We start from the raw sequence: 22990 nt of genomic DNA, 5'->3' as shown, positions 1-22990 counted from the left end.
TGTTTTCAGCTCCTACTTTAACCCAATGTGTAATTGGAACTAAAATCAATTTGATCAGAGAAGATTACAGCTGATTTATTTTTCTAGAAAGGGGAATTTATACACCAGTGTACTTTTGTTTTTGTCTCTTCAAGTTAAACTGATGAATTTACAGAAAATAAACCCAGGGTAATAGGGAGTTTGTGATTGAGTGAATTGTTCCAGTTGGAGTTCTGGCTTGATGTAAACAATTCACATTGATTTGTCTGTTGTAAATATTTGTCTATTAGTGCCATCAGAACAGATCTAAATTCACTGCTTTTGATTGGCTATCAGATACATATGTATATATAGCCATGATGTAATAGTATTATCTATAGAGTCTGAGAAACTAGTATGAAAATGTCCAAATCATACTTTTGTTAAATTGACCATACTTTTGTTGTCAGATATTCAAGACTTTAGTTATAAAACTGACCATACTTTTGTTGTCTGATTTTTAAGTCTTTAGTTATAAAACTGACCATACTTTTGTTTGATATTTGAGATTTCAGTTTTAGAACTGACCATACTTTTGTTGTCTGATTTTTAAGTCTTTAGTTATAAAACTAATCATACTTTTGTTGTTTGATATTTGAGACTTTAATTATAAAACTAATCATACTTTTGTTGTTTGATATTTGAGACTTTTAATTATAAAACTAATCATACTTTTGTTGTTTGATATTTGAGACTTAAGTTATAAAACTAACCATACTTTTGTTTGGTATTTGAGACTTAAGTTATAAAACTAACCATACTTTTGTTGTCTGATATTTTAGACTTTAGTTATAAAACTGACCATACTTTTGTCGTCTGATATTTGAGACTTAGTTATAAAACTAACCATACTTTTGTTTGATATTTGAGACTTTAGTTATAAAACTGACCATACTTTTGTTGTTTGATATTTGAGACATTAGTTATAAAACTGACCATACTTTTGTCTGATATTTTAGACTTTAGTTATAAAACTGACCATACTTTTGTCGTCTGATATTTGAGACTTAGTTATAAAACTGACCATACTTTTGTTTGATATTTGAGACATTAGTTATAAAACTGACCATACTTTTGTTGTTTGATATTTAAGACTTTAGTTATAAAACTGACCATACTTTTGTTGTTTGATATTCAAGACTTTAGTTATAAAACTGACCATACTTTTGTCTGATATTTGAGACTTTAGTTATAAAACTGACCATACTTTTGTCTAATATTTGTGACTTAAGTTATAAAACTGACCATACTTATGATTACAAAACACTAAACGTCATGCTGTAGTGTATCAATAAATTCTACATATATTGACAGGAGTTCTGTGTTATATTTGGATCTGTCTACAGAGTTTTATCTCTGGGAATATACTCCAGTTTGTTGTTGGGATGATGTTCCAGTAAGAGTTGTCTCTCTTGATACTTGTGTGGTTTACCACAGTGTAATAGACAGTTAGAGGAGTAGTATACCTTGGAACTTCTAAACAAACTAAATGGTATTTTCTTTCCCTGAATGACATTTACTGTCATAAGTGCTGTAAAACAATGCAAAAAAAACAACAAAAAAAACCCACTTTATTTTCACAAGGTATTATACAAACAGTACAGAAAAAGTAAAGTGTAGATTTTTTTTGGAGTAGTGCAATGTCGATGGTTGTCTACCTAAAATATTTTGGTTAAAATCATAACTGCCTTTTTTTTTTTAGAGTTTGCTCCTCTAATGAATGAGCCCATCATTAATTTATATCATGATAATTTGTTTAGATTAAATTTGATTCGATTTCTGTTTCCCAGGTGACCAAGACAATTGTATGATATGATGCCGACACATTATGGCGGGTCGCCCTCCGTTACCAATAGATACCAGATCTACCCCCATAGCTATGGTGACCAGGTTACTATGGCTACCGGGGATGGGGGTACTCCTATGGGGAAGTGTACCCCGGAGACGACCCTCTGGTACGACTGTACCCGCCATCATCACCGCTGTCAACAGTACGATGAACTATCACTGTCCGACTACTGTAAGTATCAACTCTCATTTCACTTTAAAGTTTTGTGTTTGTATCTGTTCCTCAAAATGTTTTAAGTTCAATTTTAACAAAACTTGGTATTTTTAGTTAGATGGCCCAGTGGACATCTCAGCAACCTAAAAGTCATTGATGAAAATGACTAGCCAAGTTTTGTTTTTCAGATTCACAATCAGAGATGGCCATGCATGCTCTCTGATTTAATGAGACATATTATTGATGTACTGGTCCTTTTATTAAGTGATCTTTAAAGGAAACTTGTTTTCTGAACCATGCATGTTTAGTATGAAGCAGCCTCAACAATAGAGGGGCTGACCCCCTAGGGTCTCAAGGTCAGGGTCATGAAGATCAGTAACTGGGGAATAGTTATTCAAGCTTGATTGGCATGAAGAAGCAAACCCAATTATTTCTGCCATGTTAACCCTGAGGTTTGTCGCTTTTGAACTTAGCTGCTGGGTCATAACATGGAAAAGGAATCAAGTTCCTCAATGCTACATGTATAGCCATATATATGCAATTGTTGAGCATTATGAGATTACACTCTTATGCTTCAAGGACTGGCTGGGGTAAAATGCTGCTGTAAAGAACTAACAATTCAATTGGTCTGAGGCTTTTGCCCTGTCTGGCTTTAGTAGATAGGCCCCGGGCTCTAGCCCTGTCTGGCTTTAGTAGATAGGCCCCAGGCTCTAGCCCTGTCTGGCGTTAGTAGATAGGCCCCGGGCTCTAGCCCTGTCTGGCGTTAGTAGATAGGCCCCGGGCTCTAGCCCTGTCTGGCTTTAGTAGATAGGCCCCGGGCTCTAGCCCTGTTAGGCTTCAGTTGATTGGCCCCGGGGCCTAGTCCTGTTAGACTTTAGTAGATTGGCCCCGGAGTCTAGCCCTGTTAGACTTTAGTAGATTGGCCCCGATGTCTAGTCCTGTTAGACTTTAGTAGATTGGCCCTGGGGTCTAGCCCTGTTAGACTTTAGTAGATTGGCCCCGGAGTCGAGCCCTGTTAGACTTAAGTAAATTGGCCCCGGAGTCTAGCCCTGTTAGACTTTAGTAGATTGGCCCTGGGGTCTAGCCCTGTTAGACTATATTTGATTGGCCCTGGAGTCTAGCTCTGCTAGGCTTTAGTTGATTGGCCCCGGGGTCTAGCCCTGTTAGGCTTTAGTTGATTGGCCCCGGGGTCTAGCCCTGTTAGGCTTTAGTTGATTGGCCCTGGGGTCTAGCCCTGTTAGGCTTTAGTTGATTGGCCCCGGAGTCGAGCCCTGTTAGGCTTTAGTTGATTGGCCCTGGGGTCTAGCCCTTTTAGGCTTTAGTTGATTGGCCCTGGAGTCTAGCCCTGTTAGACTTTAGTAGATGGGTCCCCGGGTCTAGCCCTGTTAGGCTATAGTTGATTGGCCCCGGGGTCTAACCCTGTTAGGCTTTAGTTGATTGGCCCCGGAGTCGAGCCCTGTTAGGCTTTAGTTGATTGGCCCCGAGGTCTAGCCCTGTTAGGCTTTAGTTGATTGGCCCTGGGGTCTAGCCCTGTTAGGCTTTATTTGATTGGCCCTGGAGTCTAGCCCTGTTAGGCTTTAGTTGATTGGCCCGAGGTCTAGCCCTGTTAGGGTTAAGTAGATTGGCCCCGGGGTCTAGCCCTTTTAGGCTTTAATTGATTTGCCCTGGAGTCTAGCCCTGTTAGGCTTTATTTGCTTGGCCCCGGGGTCTAGCCCTGTTAGGCTTTAGTTGATTGGCCCCGGGGTCTAGCCCTGTTAGGCTTTAGTTGATTGGCCCCGAAGTCTAGCCCTGTTAGGCTTTAGTTGATTGGCCCCGGGGTCTAGCCCTGTTAGGGTTTAGTAGATTGGCCCCGGGGTCTAGCCCTGTTAGGGTTAATTAGATTGGTACCGGAGTCTAGCCCTGTAAGGCTTAAGTTGATTGCCCCGGGGTCTAGCCCTGTAAGGCTTTAGTTGATTGGCCCCGGGGTCTAGCCCTGTTACGCTATAGTTGATTGGCCCCGAAGTCTAGCCCTGTTAGGCTTTAGTTGATTGGCCCTGGGGTCTAGCCCTGTTACGCTATAGTTGATTGGCCCTGGAGTCTAGCCCTGTTAGGCTTTAGTAGATTGGCCCCGGGGTCTAGCCCGTTTAGGCTTTAGTAGATTGGCCCCGGAGTCTAGCCGGTTTAGGCTTTAGTTGATTGGCCCCGGGGTCTAGCCCTGTTAGGCTTTAGACAATTGGCCCCGGGGTCTAGCCCGTTTACGTTTTAGTTGATTGGCCAAGGGCTCTAACCCTGCCCCTTATGTTGATTGGTCTAAAAATTAAACCACTTTATGTTTACAAAAAAACCACGATTTTTACGTTTCTACATATGTAACACTTCATATGCTTAAAACTGCAAGATGTTATTTTGTCGCTAAAATCCATGAATATGATTTTTATTGACTCCTTCTGCTTGCTCCTTGAGTCCCCTATTCCAGAGTGAATAGTTTTAGAATATGTGAACTTATGAACACTGTTTGTATGTATATATTAACCTTCATGATTTCAAGGTCGTTGTAGAGATACAAACTGACCACATCCATTCGGCAAATGTTATATAAGTCAGCCTAGTAATGCCAGGTCAAGTATTAGCTCGTTAAGGGATGCGGATGTGTATACAGATTACAGAGAACTCGGACCGACACACTCGGACCAACACACTCGGGAAGTGGGTAGCTAATACTCCAGGTTTCATCATTTCCCCCCGGAAGTTAGGTTCCTGCGCACTTCAGGAAACTCATGTCCTTAAACTGGGAATTTTTAGTTAAGATATGAAGGGTTTACAGGATACTGAAAATAACTGCAGACAGAATTTCACACAGCTCGGATGTATGGGGGGGGGGGGTTCCGAAAGGGTTAATTGTATTGCAACCCCCCAACCATCCCCCACCTTCTGTAGCGATATGCTTTTGACGAGATGGTAGACTTGTGTACAAGATTGTCTCATGAATGTCACACCAAGTTCTGCACCAGATTAGATTTTAGTAGTCATCACTCTAGCTTAGCTTAAAGGTCAAAGGTCACACTTGACTACTTTTAAATAAAGAAGAAATGTCTTTAAAAAAGATAAACGCCATAGTTTTAATGCTGGTGGTTATAATGTAAAACTGCTGGTGAAATAAATTAACGAACTAATGCGTTTCAACCCGGATAACAAAATTATAGCAGTTTGAATCATTTTTGATGATAATAAGACTGTATTTGAATCAGGAATATGATTTTATTACTGTGTCATTTAAAAAGATACATTTTTAGGTCATCTGACCCGAAGGGTCAGGATGACCTATAGTCATCATGCTTCGTCCGTCGTCATGCGCCGTGCGCCGTCCGCCGTGCGCCGTCTGCCGTGCGTAAACTTTTCACATTTCAATCTTCTTCTCAAGTTCCACCAGTGGGATTAAGCTGAAACTTGCCTGAAATGATCCTGAGATGGTCCTGACCAAGTGTTGTTATTTTTCGGGTCAGTCCGAAATCCAAGATGGCCGCCATAGCCGCCATTTTGAAAACACATTTTAAACTTCTTCTCAAGTTCCACCAGTGCTGTTGGGCTGAAACTTGCCTGAAATGATCCTGAGAGGATCCCGACCAAGTCTTGTTATTTTTTGGGTCGGTCCGAAATCCAAGATGGCCGCCATAGCCGCCATCTTGAAAAACACATTTTAAACTTCTTCTCAAGTTCCACTGGTGCCATTGAGCTGAAACTTGCCTGAAATGATCCTGAAATGATCCCGACCAAGTGTTGTTATTTTTCGGGTCGGTCCGAAATCCAAGATGGCCGCCATAGCTGCCATCTTGAAAAACACATTTTAAACTTCTTCTCAAGTTCCACTGGTGCCATTGAGCTGAAACTTGCCTGAAATGATCCTGAGATGATCCCGACCAAGTGTTGTTATTTTTCGGGTCGGTCCGAAATCCAAGATGGCCGCCATAGCCGCCATCTTGAAAAACACATTTTAAACTTCTTCTCAAGTTCCACTGGTGCCATTGAGCTGAAACTTGCCTGAAATGATCCTGAAATGATCCCGACCAAGTATTGTTATTTTTCCGGTCAGTCCGTAATCCAATATGGCCGCTGAGGCCGCCATCTTGAAAATCACATTTTAAACTTCTTCTCAAGTTTCACCAGTGCTATTGAGCTAAAACTTGCCTGAAATGATCCTGATATGATCCCGACCAAGTGTAGTTATTTTTCCGGTCAGTCCGTAATCCAATATGGCCGCTGAGGCCGCCATCTTGAAAATCACATTTTAAACTTCTTCTCAAGTTCCACCAGTGCTATTGAGCTGAAACTTGCCTGAAATGATCCTGATATGATCCCGACCAAGTGTTGTTATTTTTCGGGTCGGTCTGAAATCCAAGATGGCCGCTGAGGCCGCCATCTTAAAAAACACATTTTAAACTTCTTCTCAAGTTCCACCAGTGCTATTGAGCTAAAACTTGCCAGAAATGATCCTGATATGATCCCGACCAAGTGTTGTTATTTTTTAGATTGGTCTGAAATCCAAGATGGCCACCATGGCAGCCATCTTGAAAACACATTTTAAACTTCTTCTTCAGTTCCACTGGTGCCATTGAGCTTGAAATTGGTGAGGATGTTAAGGAAGGAGGGCCAACAAAGTGTTTTGTTATTTTTTCGGTCTCGTAAAAACTTTGACATGGCAGCAATGGCGGCCATTTTGTAACATGATTGCGCAATCATGGTTTTCCTGAACAACACCTATTTCAAACTTCTTCTCAAATTCCACCAGTGGGATTCAGCTCTAACTTACCAGAAATTATCCTTAGATGGTCCAGACCAAGTGTTGTTATTTATTGGGTCCGTCAGAAATCCAAGATGGCCACCATGGCCAACAGTGCCACTATATACTTGCTACAGAGAATGCATACTACAATAATATAAGGGTTTTAATTTAGAGTCAGATGACCGTTAAGGCCCCTGGGCCTCTTGTTTGCTTTATTCAGCTTGCATTCAATCTTAACTTTGTTTCGTTTTTAACTGCATATCTGCACTTTGCATCTACCGCTACATTGACCAATCACATACTTCATCTTGACCAGTAACGCCACCTGTCGCGTCATATCCGGGTCCAAAAGAATATTATACGGCTATGCCGAAAAATAGTGTGCAAGATATCTTATGAACCCCTGGTAGATGAGAGGATGGGGGTAGATCTATTGGAGCCCCCACTGACCTGGTTTTAGACCTCAGTCACCTAGATGGCCCATATCCCCTCTCTTGGGCCTCACTGTCCACTGAGGCTGAATGTGTATTGGGTGTTTTTGCTTTAAGTATGGGATGAGAATATGGATATAATTAGAATATAAAGAATGTTGTTATAAAATCATGTTGTAAATGGTGTCATATATCAGTGATGCATTAGCTATATATATATCTAGTTCCCATTTTCTGAACTTTTCTGGTTGAAAGTGGTTTCATCATTAAGGATCGTCTTCAAACAAAAAGATTTTTTTCTACAATTTTAAAAATATTTTGAATGTCCATCTAATGAGCGTGAATAGGGACATAATTGTCATCAGAGTTTAAACGGACACTGCTGTAGATTTAAGAATGCGGAGAACAGCAAGCTTCACTATCAACAATGATCCAGGTATGTGTTGGAAAACAAGAAATTTGGTCGATAACTTCTGCCTAATGGTGACGAGGGTTTCCATTCCTACTGGAGACTAGGGTATGATATTGTAACATTTGCAGATAAATTAATACTATAGTTTTATCTTTGAAGACTGACATTGTAGTAAATGGTAATGTATATGTACATCCTTCAATTATGATGTTCTACAACAAAGATGATGATTTGGTAGCTATTTCAGTTCTGTCTTATACAAATGTACCATTTTAAGCAGTAAGCAGTATTTCTTAGTTACAAGGTCAAAGGTCACACATTCATCATTTCCCAGAGAGCTTTGTGGTATTGCATCATATTAGAGCATTTTCACACCATTTAATTGGTGATTGCAGGTTACCAATCAAGGTAAAAGTTTAAAAGGTCAATGCAGTTCATTAATCAAGGTCAAAGGTTAAAAGGTTATTGTAGTTCATTAATCAAGGTCAAAGGTTAGTAGCACTTTGGCTGATTATTTAACCAAAACCAATAGGGTTTTTTAGCACTTTACTCAAAGTTGAAGGTTTATATTGTGTTTGCAGTAATATATTCTGAAAGTTCTTAGAAATTTTATTATTTAAAAAAACGATAATAATTCCAGTGGTGCGTTCCTCGTTCAAAATATGAAAAATTGTTTTTTTTGTGACCCAATTTCCCGACCTGTAAACTGAAGTCTATTCCCGACTTGTAAACTGAAGTCTATTCCTGACCTGTACACTGAAGTCTATATTCCCGACCTGTAAACTGAAGTCTATTCCCAACCTGTAAGCTGAAGTCTATATTCCCCACCTGTAAACTGAAGTCTATATTCCTGACCTGTAAACTGAAGTCTATTCCCGACTTGTAAACTGAAGTCTATTCCTGACCTGTACACTGAAGTCTATATTCCCGACCTGTAAGCTGAAGTCTATTCCTGACCTGTAAACTGAAGTCTGTATTCCCGACCTGTAAACTGAAGTCTATTCCTGACCTGTAAACTGAAGTCTATATTCCCGACCTGTAAACTGAAGTCTATTCCTGACCTGTAAACTGAAGTCTATATTCCCGACCTGTAAACAGAAGTCTATATTCCTGACCTGTAAACTGAAGTCTATTCCCGACCTGTAAACTGAAGTCTATTCCCGACCTGTAAACTGAAGTCTATTCCCGACCTGTAAACTGAAGTCTATTCCCGACCTGTAAACTGAAGTCTATTCCCGACCTGTAAGCTGAACTTATTCCCGAACTGAAACATATATAGAAGTCAGTTCAGTGTTAGATGGACCTGGGAATGTACTTAATGATGGGAGAATCAATAAAATTTGCCCTTTAAGACTTTTAAAAACATAATACATGATGATATGTGGGACTTAATTGTCAGTTTGATTTGTCAGTTGTACTTCAATAAGAATCCAGATATTGAATAGATTAAACGTGTGACACACACGTACTGAGTGAATTAACATTCTCACACTTATTGTTTAAATGTGTAAATGCAGGTTAACTTTTGTTTATGAGTGTAAATACAGATACACTATTGTTTATGGGTGTAAATACAGGTAAACTATTGTTTATGGGTGTAAATACAGGTAAACTATTGTTTTTAGGTGTAAATGCAGGTAAACTATTGTTTATGAGTGTAAATACAGATACACTATTGTTTACGGGTGTAAATACAGGTAAACTATTGTTTATGGGTGTAAATACAGGTAAACTATTGATTATGGGTGTAAATACAGGTAAACTATTGATTATGAGTGTAAATACAGGTAAACTATTGTTTTTAGGTGTAAATGCAGGTAAACTATTGTTTATGAGTGTAAATACAGATACACTATTGTTTATGGGTTGTAAATACAGGTAAACTATTGTTTATGGGTGTAAATACAGGTAAACTATTGTTTATGGGTGTAAATACAGGTAAACTATTGTTTATGGGTGTAAATACAGGTAAACTATTGATTATGAGTGTAAATACAGGTAAACTATTGTTTATGGGTGTAAATACAGGTAAACTATTGTTTATGGGTGTAAATATAGGTAAACTATTGTTTATGGGTGTAAATACAGGTAAACTATTGTTTTTAGGTGTAAATGCAGGTAAACTATTGTTTATGAGTGTAAATACAGATACACTATTGTTTACGGGTGTAAATACAGTTAAACTATTGTTTATGGGTGTAAATACAGGTAAACTATTGATTATGAGTGTAAATACAGGTAAACTATTTATGGGTGTAAATACAGGTAAACTATTGTTTTTAGGTGTAAATGCAGGTAAACTATTGTTTATGAGTGTAAATACAGATACACTATTGTTTATGGGTTGTAAATACAGGTAAACTATTGTTTATGGGTGTAAATATAGGTAAACTATTGTTTATGGGTGTAAATACAGGTAAACTATTGTTTATGGGTGTAAATACAGGTAAACTATTGATTATGAGTGTAAATACAGGTAAACTATTGTTTATGGGTGTAAATACAGGTAAACTATTGTTTATGGGTGTAAATATAGGTAAACTATTGTTTATGGGTGTAAATACAGGTAAACTATTTATGGGTGTAAATACAGGTAAACTATTGTTTTTAGGTGTAAATGCAGGTAACCTATTGTTTATGAGTGTAAATACAGGTACACTATTGTTTGTGGGTGTAAATACAGGTAAACTATTGTTTATGGGTGTAAATACAGGTAAACTATTGTTTATGGGTGTAAATACAGGTAAACTATTATTTATGGGTGTAAATACAGGTAAACTATTGATTATGAGTGTAAATACAGGTAAACTATTGTTTATGGGTGTAAATACAGGTAAACTATTGTTTATGGGTGTAAATACAGGTAAACTATTATTTATGGAACTAAATTCAGGTAAACTATTGTTCATGAGTGTAAATATAGGTAAACTATTGTTTATGAGTGTAAATACAGGTAAACTGGTGTTTATAAGTGTAAATACAGGTAAACCATTGATGATGAATGTAAATAAAGGTGAACAAGTCTTCATTGACACATCATCAAGGAAATATTTTAATATGATTTTAATGTAGAAATTGTTATATGTGTGAGGATGCACTGAGAAAATGTTGGATGAATACACAAGGAATTAAAATTTTATTTATATTGTCATAATTTTACTCACCTGGAGTGTAACATGACAGGTGAGGAATTCTCCTGATTACTATCAGCACCTTAAATCTGACTAATTACACGATAATGTTTCAACACTGACATGCCACCCTTTTAAAATCATTTCTCTGTGACCATATACAGGTCACAGCATTGCATGATTGCACAAAAATTTCTGTTACGTGAGAACATCTTTCTACTGTTAAACTGTCGGTTGCAATCACATCATAGGATACAGAACGAGATTTTACGAATGATGTACATTTTTACCAGGTAAAAGATGAACTTCTATAAGTAAAAATCTGCTCCGAAAGGGACACAGGGTAATAAGTATGATATAGCGTCCAAGACCGTCGGCTGGGAAATAGAGGATTTAGTTTTGTAAGACTTTAGAAGGTTTTAAAAAAATCTGAAAGTTGAATGAAATTCCCATCAACAATATTTCTGGCTATGATCTCCCAGACGGTGAACTATGTAAAAGATTTTCCCACTGTAAATTTGGTTTGATAGTGTGGACATGTTAAAGAGCAGGTTCGCTGTGATATCATATACAAGGAGGTATATATATGAATTAGCGCCATCATCATCATGCGTGATCTGGGTTTGGTTCAACCTTCCGTAAGATACAGTCGTCGTATCCACAAAGTTCGCTCTCTCATCTGTCTCTACTCCGGCACTGGTAAGTCTTCATTACATAATTACAGCATCATGATATGGATTGCGTTTTACCGTGACTTCAGAGTTCAGGAAACATGTCCGTCCTCTCTGACACGTCTGGTGAAGCCTCATTCCTTCTGGTAAAAACAATTCTTACGATTTTGGTGAAGCAAAGAAATAAAAGACAGCGATCCTAATTGGTTTTTGGTCTTGTGTGAATTTTGCTTGTGTGACTCTGTAAATAGACAGAAAGCTCGAACAATTCTCCACAACCAGCATTTTATACTTCCTTTATGTTTTTGAAAGAAATTATTAATTTGATTATTTCATTAATGATTTTAATTATTTTCATGTTGTTGAATTGAAAAAAAATGAAAATGATAATAACCTTTATTTTTCGTTGTTTACATGGTTAACAAGCAATATAAGCTTTGTAGTGCTTTAATTACGATGCCAATCAGGGTACGAATGTTGGAGGAATACCCACGGGGGAAAACCAACGTGCTATCAGTAGGGTACTGCGAACCCAGCAGACATCACCCCCTGCCGCTAGCGCGGCTCGAAAACCCATGTTCTAGGGGAGAGTCGTCTGAAGCTCATGCATGACTGCTCTGTCGACTGTCAGTGCATTAGTGATCAGGGCTACCGAGGCACCCGAATTGAAGATATTTTCATGATTCTGTCATTACTAATAAGATGTATTAAAGTCAACTCTTGATATTTCAGTTTGACCTTTGTAGTGTATAATGAAGTGTATTCAGATTTATAGGGTTAGAGTTATTACTGCATGATTGTCCGAGGCAATGTCGGGCGGAATGGCGATTTGTTTCCTTTCTTCTTCAGGGTACATTGAACAGATCCTGTTGATTTGCTAATTCCCCATTTAACACGATAGTTATGGTTTGGTGCCGTACTTCTCTGCACCTGTTTGAATGAGAAAGAATCTTTTAACACATCAGTACTAGTCCGATGTGTGTTTGACTCTGCTCGAGTGTCTTATTTCTCTGTACCTGTCTTGACTCTGCTCGAGTGTCTTATTTCTCTGTACCTGTCTCGATCTCTAACACATTAGTACGAGTCTGTAAAGTTGTCCTAGAGCTAGGTTTTACTCCATGTTATTTGTGATGTTACTTCTAATGTGTTGTGAAATAAAATACATCGAATATGATGGTAAAAGTATGTTCCACTATTTTGAAATAAATCTGGATCATCAGATGTGAGATAGCAAATTTTTCCTGTATTTCCAGGGGATGTGTGCGATTCGGAGTTGGATGCGTCGAGCGCTAGTCTGCGAGCGTTCTCTCACCACGGCCAAACAAAACGTCCGAACACCTGTCCCGACGATAACACTCTCTTTGCAAAGTCAACTCAGAAACCGCATCTGTCGCCCAACTCCAAGAGAAAGAGTTATTCCCCTTCCCTGCTCCGGCGTAGTTTCTTTAACAGACAATCTAAGACGGATTTAACAAGTGTAGAAGATAAGTGCTCGGGATGTGGATTTCCGGTGATGGACGATCGGAGAGTTTCCGTGAAACGGGATGTAGATAAACGAGACGTGTACCACAGCGCATGCTTCAAGTGTGCACGGTAAGATCATTATTTTATTATACATTACTGGAGATTCGCCCATGTGTAGGGAAATCTTCAGGCAACTCATTTCAGAGTTAAGGATTATCGTGGGGTAGTCCACTAACTAAAATTATCCATATGTATACAGTAAAAGTTATTTTCCAGGAGTAAAATTTTTGCTGTGTTTTCAGGTACGCACTAAAATCACGCACAAAAAATATACCATGTGAAAAAGCATTGTGCATTTACACAAAAAAAGTACAGAAAAATTGTAGTCTATTTCGCAATTTTCATGAAAAAGTATAGAAAATTGTAGTCGTTTTTCCCAATTTTCCCAAAAAGTCTTTTTTACTTCAAATGTTTGGTTAAAAACAACAAAAATTTAAATCATCAAAGAAAATAACTTATACGATATATACATTTCACTTGGCTGTTGGAATTTTAATTAAAAAAAACAAAACATTTTATTTCAGAAAGTACAGTGCCCATATTTGGTGCTGTAATTTGTTTTACAGGACATCAATTAAGCATGTTCATTAACATGACGCAAATTACCTAAATCCTGTCATCTGTCTTGATCAGTTACCTACAGCATCCCTAATATATACTGACTAAATGTCAATGTGGGAAGTATGACAACTTCAGAGGAATTGTTTTACAGGGTGGACAGACGACCTGCTCAAATATTCATTGAAAAAAATTCAACCGAAGCAGTTTTAATACTTGTTACTGTTTGGTTTCAGTGCGCTAATTTCCGTTCCTCCATAGTAGACATTTTGACAGGAAAAGTTACCTGATAGTTTTCAGGTTTACTGTTTGAAGACATTTAAAGTAATTATTGTAGATTTACATATGGCTTTACAACATCTGCATTTGTACATGCATATTGACATTTTTACAGAACTTCTTAGAACTATTTCCAGCTTCTTATAAATCAGCTCATTGCTGTGTTATACTAAATTCCTGTTTGCACTGGAGCAATTCTGTGAAAGAAGGGAGACAACCCACATATCCTTGAATGGTGGTACAAGCAAATACTGATATGGTTGGGATAGTAAACTTCTATCATCTAGAATGTGTTTTAAAATGGCCTAATAATTGAAAGTACCAGAATTGTATTATCAATTCTCCCCTCATGAGCTAATGAAAGTATTGCTGATGTTCAGTTTTACATAACTGATGTCCAATGTTTACACTTCTGAAGTTTAGTATTTACGTTGCTGATTCTCAATGTTTACGTTGCTGATGTTCAGTATTATTGCTGATGTACAAAATTCTATATTATCATTTTATCAAGCATAATAAGTAAACTGATGATGTCATGTTTTTAAATTTTCTGAATTATTTTTAGTCAGTCAAAATCTATGGGGAATATTATCTTCCCTGCCCAACACCTGTAATATAAAAAGTGTTGTTATACGAGGAGTTGTCTCCCCTACCAGCACTTGTAATATAAAAAGTGTTGTTATATGAGGAGTTGTCTCCCCTACCAACACCTGTAATATAAAAAGTTTTGTAATATGGAGAGTTGTCTCCCCTAACAACACCTTTAATATAAAAAGTGTTGTTATATGGAGAGTTGTCTCCCCTACCAACACCTGTAATATAAAAAGTGTTGTTATATGAGGAGTAGTCTCCCCTACCAACACCTGTCATATAAAAAGTGTTGATATATAGAGAGTTGTCTCCCCTACCAACACCAGTAATATAAAAAGTGTTGTTATATGAGGAGTTGTCTCCCCTACCAACACCAGCAATATAAAAAGTGTTGATATATAGAGAGTTGTCTCCCCTACCAACACCAGTAATATAAAAAGTGTTGTTATGTGAGGAGTTGTCTCCCCTACCAACACCTGTCATATAAAAAGTGTTGTTATGTGAGGAGTTGTCTCCCCTACCAACACCTGTAATATAAAAAGTGTTGTTATATGAGGAGTTGTCTCCCTTACCAACACCTGTAATATAAAAAGTGTTGTTATATGAGGAGTTGTCTCCCCTTACCAACACCTGTAATATAAAAAGTGTTGTTATATGAGGAGTTGTCTCCCCTACCAACACCTGTAATATAAAAAGTGATGTTATATGGAGAGTTGTCTCCCCTACCAACACCTGTAATATAAAAAGTGTTGTTATATGGAGAGTTGTCTCCCCTACCAACACCTGTAATATAAAAAGTGTTGCTATATGAGTTTTCTCCCTTACCAACACCTGTAATATTTAAGGCCAGTAGTCTCTTGCTGTAGTCAGTATATATAGAAGACAATTAGATTTAACGGTTGATGTTTCTGTGTTGTGTACACTATAATGAATTCTCAGAACAGCTTTTGCTGAACATGAGTCAATATTAAAACATGTATAAAAGGAATCTTTATAGAGAGCTGTATTTTGTTGTAATGATTGTGTGTTTAATCAAATAGAAAAACGCCGGCCCATTTTGGAAAATGAATTCATCATTTATTCATTGTTTTGCTACTGTCCCTTGTGTAATCATGTTTAATTTGAAGGTCCTATCTACTAGCTTTCTGTTTTTCTGATGATACTGTATAAATGCTTTTACATGTAGGAGTAACAACAGGATTTGTATAGACTTTTTGTATGTATGTGTATATACGGATGTGTTATGTACTGAATTAGGTCACTAAATGACCTAGTTTTGGTATACTAGAGGTCATAAAATTTTCAATATGGCATCTAGGACTCTTTTCTCTCTATAGACTTGATACAAGCTGAGACTTGGTAAGCACCTTGCCTAACAACAGTCTTTTGGGTTCATTTCTCGTTAAACTTGATTGCCCTGTGAAAATTTTAAGGAAACATTTTTCTTGATATCGTTGGTTATGCACTGCTGTACCTTGTAATAAATAGGTCACTGTAACCTAATTCTTTGGTTTTATAGACTTTCTACTATTTTTAAAATGCTTAGGAGATGCCATGATACACTCCCCTAAGTACCCATTCAATGAGGGCAAAGATGATCAAGTGTGTATGGATATATAGTCCGTATGTTTGTCCTATCAGTTGTTGATCATCTCTAACCATGTCTCTTTTCCTACTTTATTCTTTTCTCTATCTATTCAAGGTATTTCAAAATGGTATGTACTATATAATTATTAATTGATACGAAACTTGGAAAATTAGCTGAAGCATTTAAGCAGTTTAATGTTTCATAAAAAAATTTAATCTGCTCCAACTTCACAAGCAGAGCTCAGTCCCCTCAACACTTGTATGCTGAATAGTATTTGTAGCATACAACATGTGTATTATTTCTCTGGAAGGAAATACAAAACTGAAAGGGAAACAACTCATACAGTCGGATATAAACAATGATAAAAATGTGTTATATTAATGACTGTTTGACACGTGTCATACACACACTAGGCCTCAGATGGACTGTGACACATGTCATACACACACTAGGCCTCAGATGGACTGTGACACATGTCATATACACACTAGGCCTCAGATGGACTGTGACACATGTCATACACACACTGGGCCTCAGATGGACTGTGACACATGTCATACACACACTAGGCCTCAGATGGGCTGTGACACAAGTCATACACACACTAGGCCTCAGATGGACTGTGACACATGTCATACACACACTAGGCCTCAGATGGGCTGTGACACATGTCATACACACACTAGGCCTCAGATGGACTGTGACACATGTCATACACACACTGGGCCTCAGATGGGCTGTGACACATGTCATACACACACTAGGCCTCAGATGGACTGTGACACATGTCATACACACACTAGGCCTCAGATGGACTGCTACTATTCAGTTGGTAGAGCATCATTTCAGCCTCTAGTGAAGATCCAGTCCTCATCATGTTGTGTCCTTCAACCAGACACTTCACCTCATTCACCCTAGATAGCTCATAACAGGCCTCCCAATATGTTGCTGAGTTAGGTATTCACCTGCTACTACACATAGACCCTGTCTCAGTATGACCCTGGATATCCACATGCTTTATAAACTAACAAAACAAACTAGCCTGGAGTCTGTTGTTTACAAAAAACCAGTCCTGATAATTTATTTGATGACTACAATCTGTCCTTTTTCAGTGATGTTACAAAAATAATGTAGACTGAAAAAGTTTCTTACTGAAATCTTAGTACAGGAAATAGAAGTTTAAAACCAGAAGATAATCAACACAGAACCTCAAATTACATTGAGCTCTTCATTTAATAAGATTTAAAAATTAATTAAGATTAACAAGTCTACACTATAATAAATATATATCTATATTTTATTATGTATAACACTCTTCCACAGAGATTCTGGGACTAGCGAGCTGAAAAGGATCGCTATATCTATAGCCCCTGGGGGTTGGGAGAGATGAATGGCTGTGTTCTATCACATCTTCAGTGACAAATCGTGTTTTTATCAGGGATATATGTATCAAAGCTATAATTGATCCTGTCAGTAATTGATTTTGAGAAATAGATTTTTTGTGATAATTCACACATCATCATTGTTAGTGTACAGAACGTCTGGATGTACAGACAGTAATTGGTGATCACGGAGGACATACGGAGTCAGGCCGGCTATATTGGCCGTTATTTATGTGTTCGCCAAGGAGAAGGAGTCTTTCCTTGGAGACAGAGGCTGACTTTAGTATTGTATAAAATGTCAAATGTATAGCTGTATGTGAACGTTGGATAAGAATGGATGTGTTGGGAAGTTTGGTATCCTGTACTGCCGGTGTTGGGTTTTTTTTGGGGGGGGGGGGGGGGGGGGGGGGCGATTAAGGTGGTGACAGTGTCTGAGGAAGTGATGATGGTGTGTGTCCGACCACGTGTCTATAACGATAACGACTGGGTAGTCAATAATGATAAATTAGACCCACGATGAAGAATCTTGACGGTGATTTAGTTAATGTAATACCTCTTCAGTGTGTGAATGAGGAAGACATGAGTTTAGTCCAGGCGGTGTCCATCCATCATACTTCCTTTTGTAGGGTTTTAAGTTCAGATACAACCAATACCAAAATTGTATTATTCAAAGTTGATAAACAGTGGCAGGACATAATTAAAGCAATAAATGATGACATTTGTGACCTTTAAACATTTGGTCAAGGTCATCTATATAAAAAAATTTGATAACCGGTTAGTACAGCAAGTTGATAAACAGTGACAGGACACAATTAAAGCAATAATAATTACTTTTGTGACCTTTAAACATTGGGTCAAGGTCAACTATATGAACAAATTTGATAACCGGTTAGTACAGCTGATGTACTCTGACCACATAACATAATGCTGACCTTGTAGTTCTGGTTATATATAGTTTGGTGCTGTGACCACTGTAGAATATGTCGTTTATATACATGGCTCTTGATCCAAGGTCTTGCGGGTTAATTAAACGATCCATGAACTGGAAAGTTTTGCCTCATAATCAGCCTCGGAGTAAGTGTATTCAGTAATGTGGACGTTCATAGATGGACAATCTGTATGGATGTCTGGTTAACAGCTTTCCTTGATGGTCCCCGGGAATTACTTCTATATACAGACTGGGTAATAGAAACGTCACTTAGGCAGATGGGAGGGCTGCAGGAAAGAAAACATACATTTTTAAAACATAGACGTAAACAATGTGTTGTCGAATAAAAAAAAATGGCTGTAGTCTGATGGTTATTGACTCTGGCGTCGGTCCAACAACCGCAATTTTGTGTGTTTAACGACGGAATAAACTTGGAAAGAAGAGCTAGGGAGACTAGTTTTCACTGATGTATCCAGCACCTAGATGGAAAATTATTCACAAAATTGGAATCATAATATTTTATATTTCATTTTCTATTTTAAAGATTTTCCAGCTTTGAAAAAAACATGTTATTCATGAATCTTTAAATTAGCTCCACCATCTTGTGGCAGGCAAAGGATCAAGTCACAGAGTAGATGTAATTTATAAGCTTTTGACGAGCATTTGATGTCATGTTTTGTGACAGCACTGCTGGTGATATATAGGGGATTTATTTTCAACAGATATTAATGAAAGTTCTTCTTAGAATGTATCGTAATATTGTTCAAGTACAGGTAACTTATGTGTTACATTTGTACAGAGACACATGCAGAATAATTTGACAGGCAGACTTTAATCAGTCGTATTACAAAACTATATACACATTTTAAGTTGAAATTCACAATGTTTATATATATGAATGTGTACAAGATGTGTACTATCTTCGAATACCAATCCGCAGTCTTACCCTACAGGGAAACTGTCAAATTGAAGTTAATTTTGTACAAAGACAACGTTATGGTCTTAGAGACCTTACTTTTGCTGCCGCAGCGCCGAGAGATTTCAGTTTCACAGCAGTAAAGACATTTCATCCCTTACACCGTGGTTGCAGCAGACACTTTGAATCTGTACAGAATAAAATTGGGTAGATAAACTTATAGTGGTGTATGTTTATTACATTTAGCACTGTAAGCTGAAATGTATGTCTTTTTGAAAAATGATAAAACATTTGTTAATGGTGTACAAAATGAGTATGCTGGTAATTCTGAATTGTGTTGGCTAGACCATTGTGATACTGTCTAAATAGAGACAGCAATGCCTTGGACATTTTCTCTTCAAATCCTCGAACTCATGGATCAGCTGTAGTTGTGTTGTGACTCATTTCTGTCGGATCTGCCAGAAAAATTGCCTAGTTACCAAAGCTTAGCATAGCTACTGTGTATGGTAGATTTTATTTTTTTGTGGGCTCATAGTTTGATTCAATGAATGATTTTTATTTCTGGGGGTTTAAACCAATAACAGTATGTTGTGAAAGCTTCATTGTTTTAAAAATTATTGCTCAATGCGTGGTTACAGTGAAGTGATCAAGCTGAGGTCTGATTAGACAGGTTTTACTTTAATGGTTCAATGTGAGGTCTGATTAGACAGGTTTTAGTGTAGTGGTTCAACATGAGGTCTGTTTAGACAGGTTTTACTAGAATGGTTCAACAGAAGGTCTGATTAGACAGGTTTTACTGTAATTGTTCAACAGGAAGTCTGTTTAGACAGGTTTTACTGTAATTGTTCAACAGGAGGTCTGTTTAGACAGGTTAGACTGTAGTGGTTCCATTGGAGGTCTGTTTAGACAGGTTTTACTAGAATGGTTCAACAGAAGGTCTGATTAGACAGGTTTTACTGTAGTGGTTCAACAGGAGGTCTGTTTAGACAGGTTTTACTGTAGTGGTTCAACAGAAGGTCTGATTAGACAGGTTTTACTGTAATTGTTCAACAGGAGGTCTGTTTAGACAGGTTAGACTGTAGTGGTTCCATTGGAGGTCTGTTTAGACAGGTTTTACTGTAATTGTTCAACAGGAGGTCTGTTTAGACAGGTTAGACTGTAGTGGTTCCATTGGAGGTCTGTTTAGACAGGTTTTACATTAATGGTTCAACAGAAGGTCTGTTTAGACAGGTTTTACTGTAATGGCTCAATAGGAGGTCTGTTTAGACAGGTTTTACTGCAATTGTTCAACAGGAGGTCTGTTTAGACAGGTTTAACTGCAATTGTTCAACAGGAGGTCTGTTTAGACAGGTTAGACTGTAGTGGTTCAACAGGAGGTCTGATTAGAGAGCTTTTTACTGTAATGGTTTGGTTAAGGATGTGCCAGGTTTTGGGTTCAACTGATGATCTGTTTAAGACAGGATTTACTGTGCAGATCTTAGTGGTGACTTCTTTAGACAGGTTAATTTACTGTAGTGGTTCCAGTAGATGTCTGTTTAGACAGATTTTACTGTGAGGTTGTAGTGACAGTCTATTTAGACAGGTTTTTACTGTAGTGGCTAAGTGTGGACCATTTTCTCTTTGGAAGGATATTATACATGCTTAGAATTGTAAATCCAGAGTTAACATTATGTATTCCACACAGGTTGAGCATCGGCATTAACCATAATGAATAACAATGTTGTGGCCCATACAGTAACTACTGGTCAGCTGGTGGTCAGCTGGTGGTCAGTGGAGATAGGACAGCAGATCAGATAGGCCTGTTTACACTGGAGGATATCAACTGTACTTTATCTGATGAAGGCTATGATTGGCTTACCAATAAGTAGTAAAAGCAAGGGCATACAAGGTCAAATGAGGTCACACCTGAGTTGATCCCAGAGGTGCATGCTGGGATGTATTGTTATATCACATGACATATGTTGCTGTGTAAAACCAAGTCAGGGGCCACCTACACCCCAACTCAACAGTCTCCTGATACCAGACAACTCAAAATAAATGGAGAGGGATTTGTACACAGGTGGTCTTGTAGAAGGGATACAAAATAGATGCTTTAAAATCTGGAAAGTAAGACTGGTGAAAATTAACCAGCCTTGAATAAGAGCCATTGTTTGGTTGCAATCAAAACTAATCTCAGTATTGATAATTAAAGCCATCAAGTAAAATACAAAAACTACAATTTGCACTGAATATTGATTTCACACATTTGAAAGTAAGCCGTGGATTTGATACTTAAAATAACAATAAGCCGTGAAACATTAACAGGATTTGAGAGTATCCTGTTAGTGGTGTAAAGATCGGATCTTCATCCAACAGGAAGCAATTTATCAGACACGGTTGAATGATTTAATAGGAATCTTCAATAAGGACAAAAGATTTATAATAAAATTTCTGAACAGGAATGAGGTGCAGCTGTCCTTATAAGTTATTAACTATCACTGCAGGGCTTAGACAGAAAGACACTATACAATCAGAAAACATTTTACTACTTTTATTTAAGGGGGCTCGCAACCTTAACAGGATTTTTGTACAGGTGTTTAAGGGCCTTGAATTCAGACCTTAAATTGTTGTTAGCTCACCTGACTGAAGGATAATTGAGCTTATGCGTGGTGTGGCACCTATCGTTTGTCAGTCCAGCGTCAGCTTTTTCCTTTAAACAACCTCTTCTCAATAACAGGCACAATGACCTAATATTGGTCCTGTGGCATGATGGGATGAAGTGCTACCAAGTTTGTTCAAACGAATGACCTTGACCTACTTTCAAAGTCACAGATGTCAAACAGGCTAAAATTTTCAAACATCTCAATAATGAAGAAGCCCAGCGACTTAGTATTTGGTCCTGTGGCGTGATGGTGTGAAGGGCTACCAAGTTTGTTCAAATGAATGACCTCGACCTACTTTCAAAGTCACAGGTGTCAAATAGGCCAAAATCTTTAAGCGATGAGAGCCAAGAGACTCCAGGACCTGTTTTTATGCCAATAGTATGTTGGAATGAAGGACTACAAAATTTCAGGACATGAATAAAGCCAACCTACTCTGATATTTGAATAAAGTACTTATCAGCTTATAAGTATCTGCAGAAATGACTTGGATCTACTTCAAAGTTGCTGTAGAACCAGATGAGCAATACATAGGCCTCTTGTTTATTGCTAAATTGCATCCAGATATTATTGCATAAATTGTTGATCAATTATTGTATAGTTTTTAAGCAACTAGCTTAATATTGTGTAATTTTGTGCAATTATGTAATTTTCTACTAGTATGCAGCATATATAACTTGAATATCCCCATACTCTTAAACACACATAAGATCTCATTAGGAGAAATTCTATGGACCCAGAGTTATCTGAAGACTAGGGTTAGAATCACTGACAACTATATATACCTCCAACTTGGAGTGATATGGAGAGTTCCAATGAAATAATGGATGACAATGTATCAGAGATATTGCACCAGTAAAAGATGGTTTTATATTCTGCATAGAAGTATACATATGTAGAAGGAAGCATGATGGTTTTGCCGTCTGCTAGCTCCACTGTTGTTGGAGTTACATCATTGATAATCAGTCATGACAAGGGTTCCGACAATGAAACTAGAGATTAAGAATTCCAGGAGGGTCGTGAGGAATGCTACAGAGAAGGGGTTACCATGGGTCACCAACACAGGTATGATACAGGGCGTGTCCGTCAAGGTCTATCGTACATATTCCTGTCACTTGTAGGAAATGTTTGGTGCAAAAACAGGTGGTGCAATGTACACAT

At 37.8% G+C, this 22990-nt stretch overlaps 1 protein-coding gene across 3 annotated transcripts in view; it reads left to right on the top strand.

Moving 5' to 3' along the window:
- LOC117314625 (rap1 GTPase-activating protein 1-like) overlaps positions 1-22990 on the top strand; it is a 257542-nt gene that overhangs the window by 38601 nt on the left and 195951 nt on the right. For 2 of the 3 annotated variants that reach the window (XM_033868694.1, XM_033868693.1), the window contains exons 2-3: positions 1809-2038; positions 12678-13017. In XM_033868694.1, the coding sequence (XP_033724585.1) occupies positions 1831-2038; positions 12678-13017 (548 nt within the window). In that variant the 5' untranslated portion in view covers positions 1809-1830. Of the gene's footprint in view, positions 1-1808; positions 2039-7353; positions 7647-12677; positions 13018-22990 lie in introns of those variants that run through there. The other variant, XM_033868696.1, reaches the window with a different exon arrangement.

This window comes from Pecten maximus, chromosome 16 (genome assembly GCF_902652985.1).
Source record: "Pecten maximus chromosome 16, xPecMax1.1, whole genome shotgun sequence".
Classification (NCBI taxonomy): Eukaryota; Metazoa; Mollusca; class Bivalvia; order Pectinida; family Pectinidae; genus Pecten; species Pecten maximus.
This window is presented reverse-complemented; position numbering and strand designations above follow the sequence as displayed.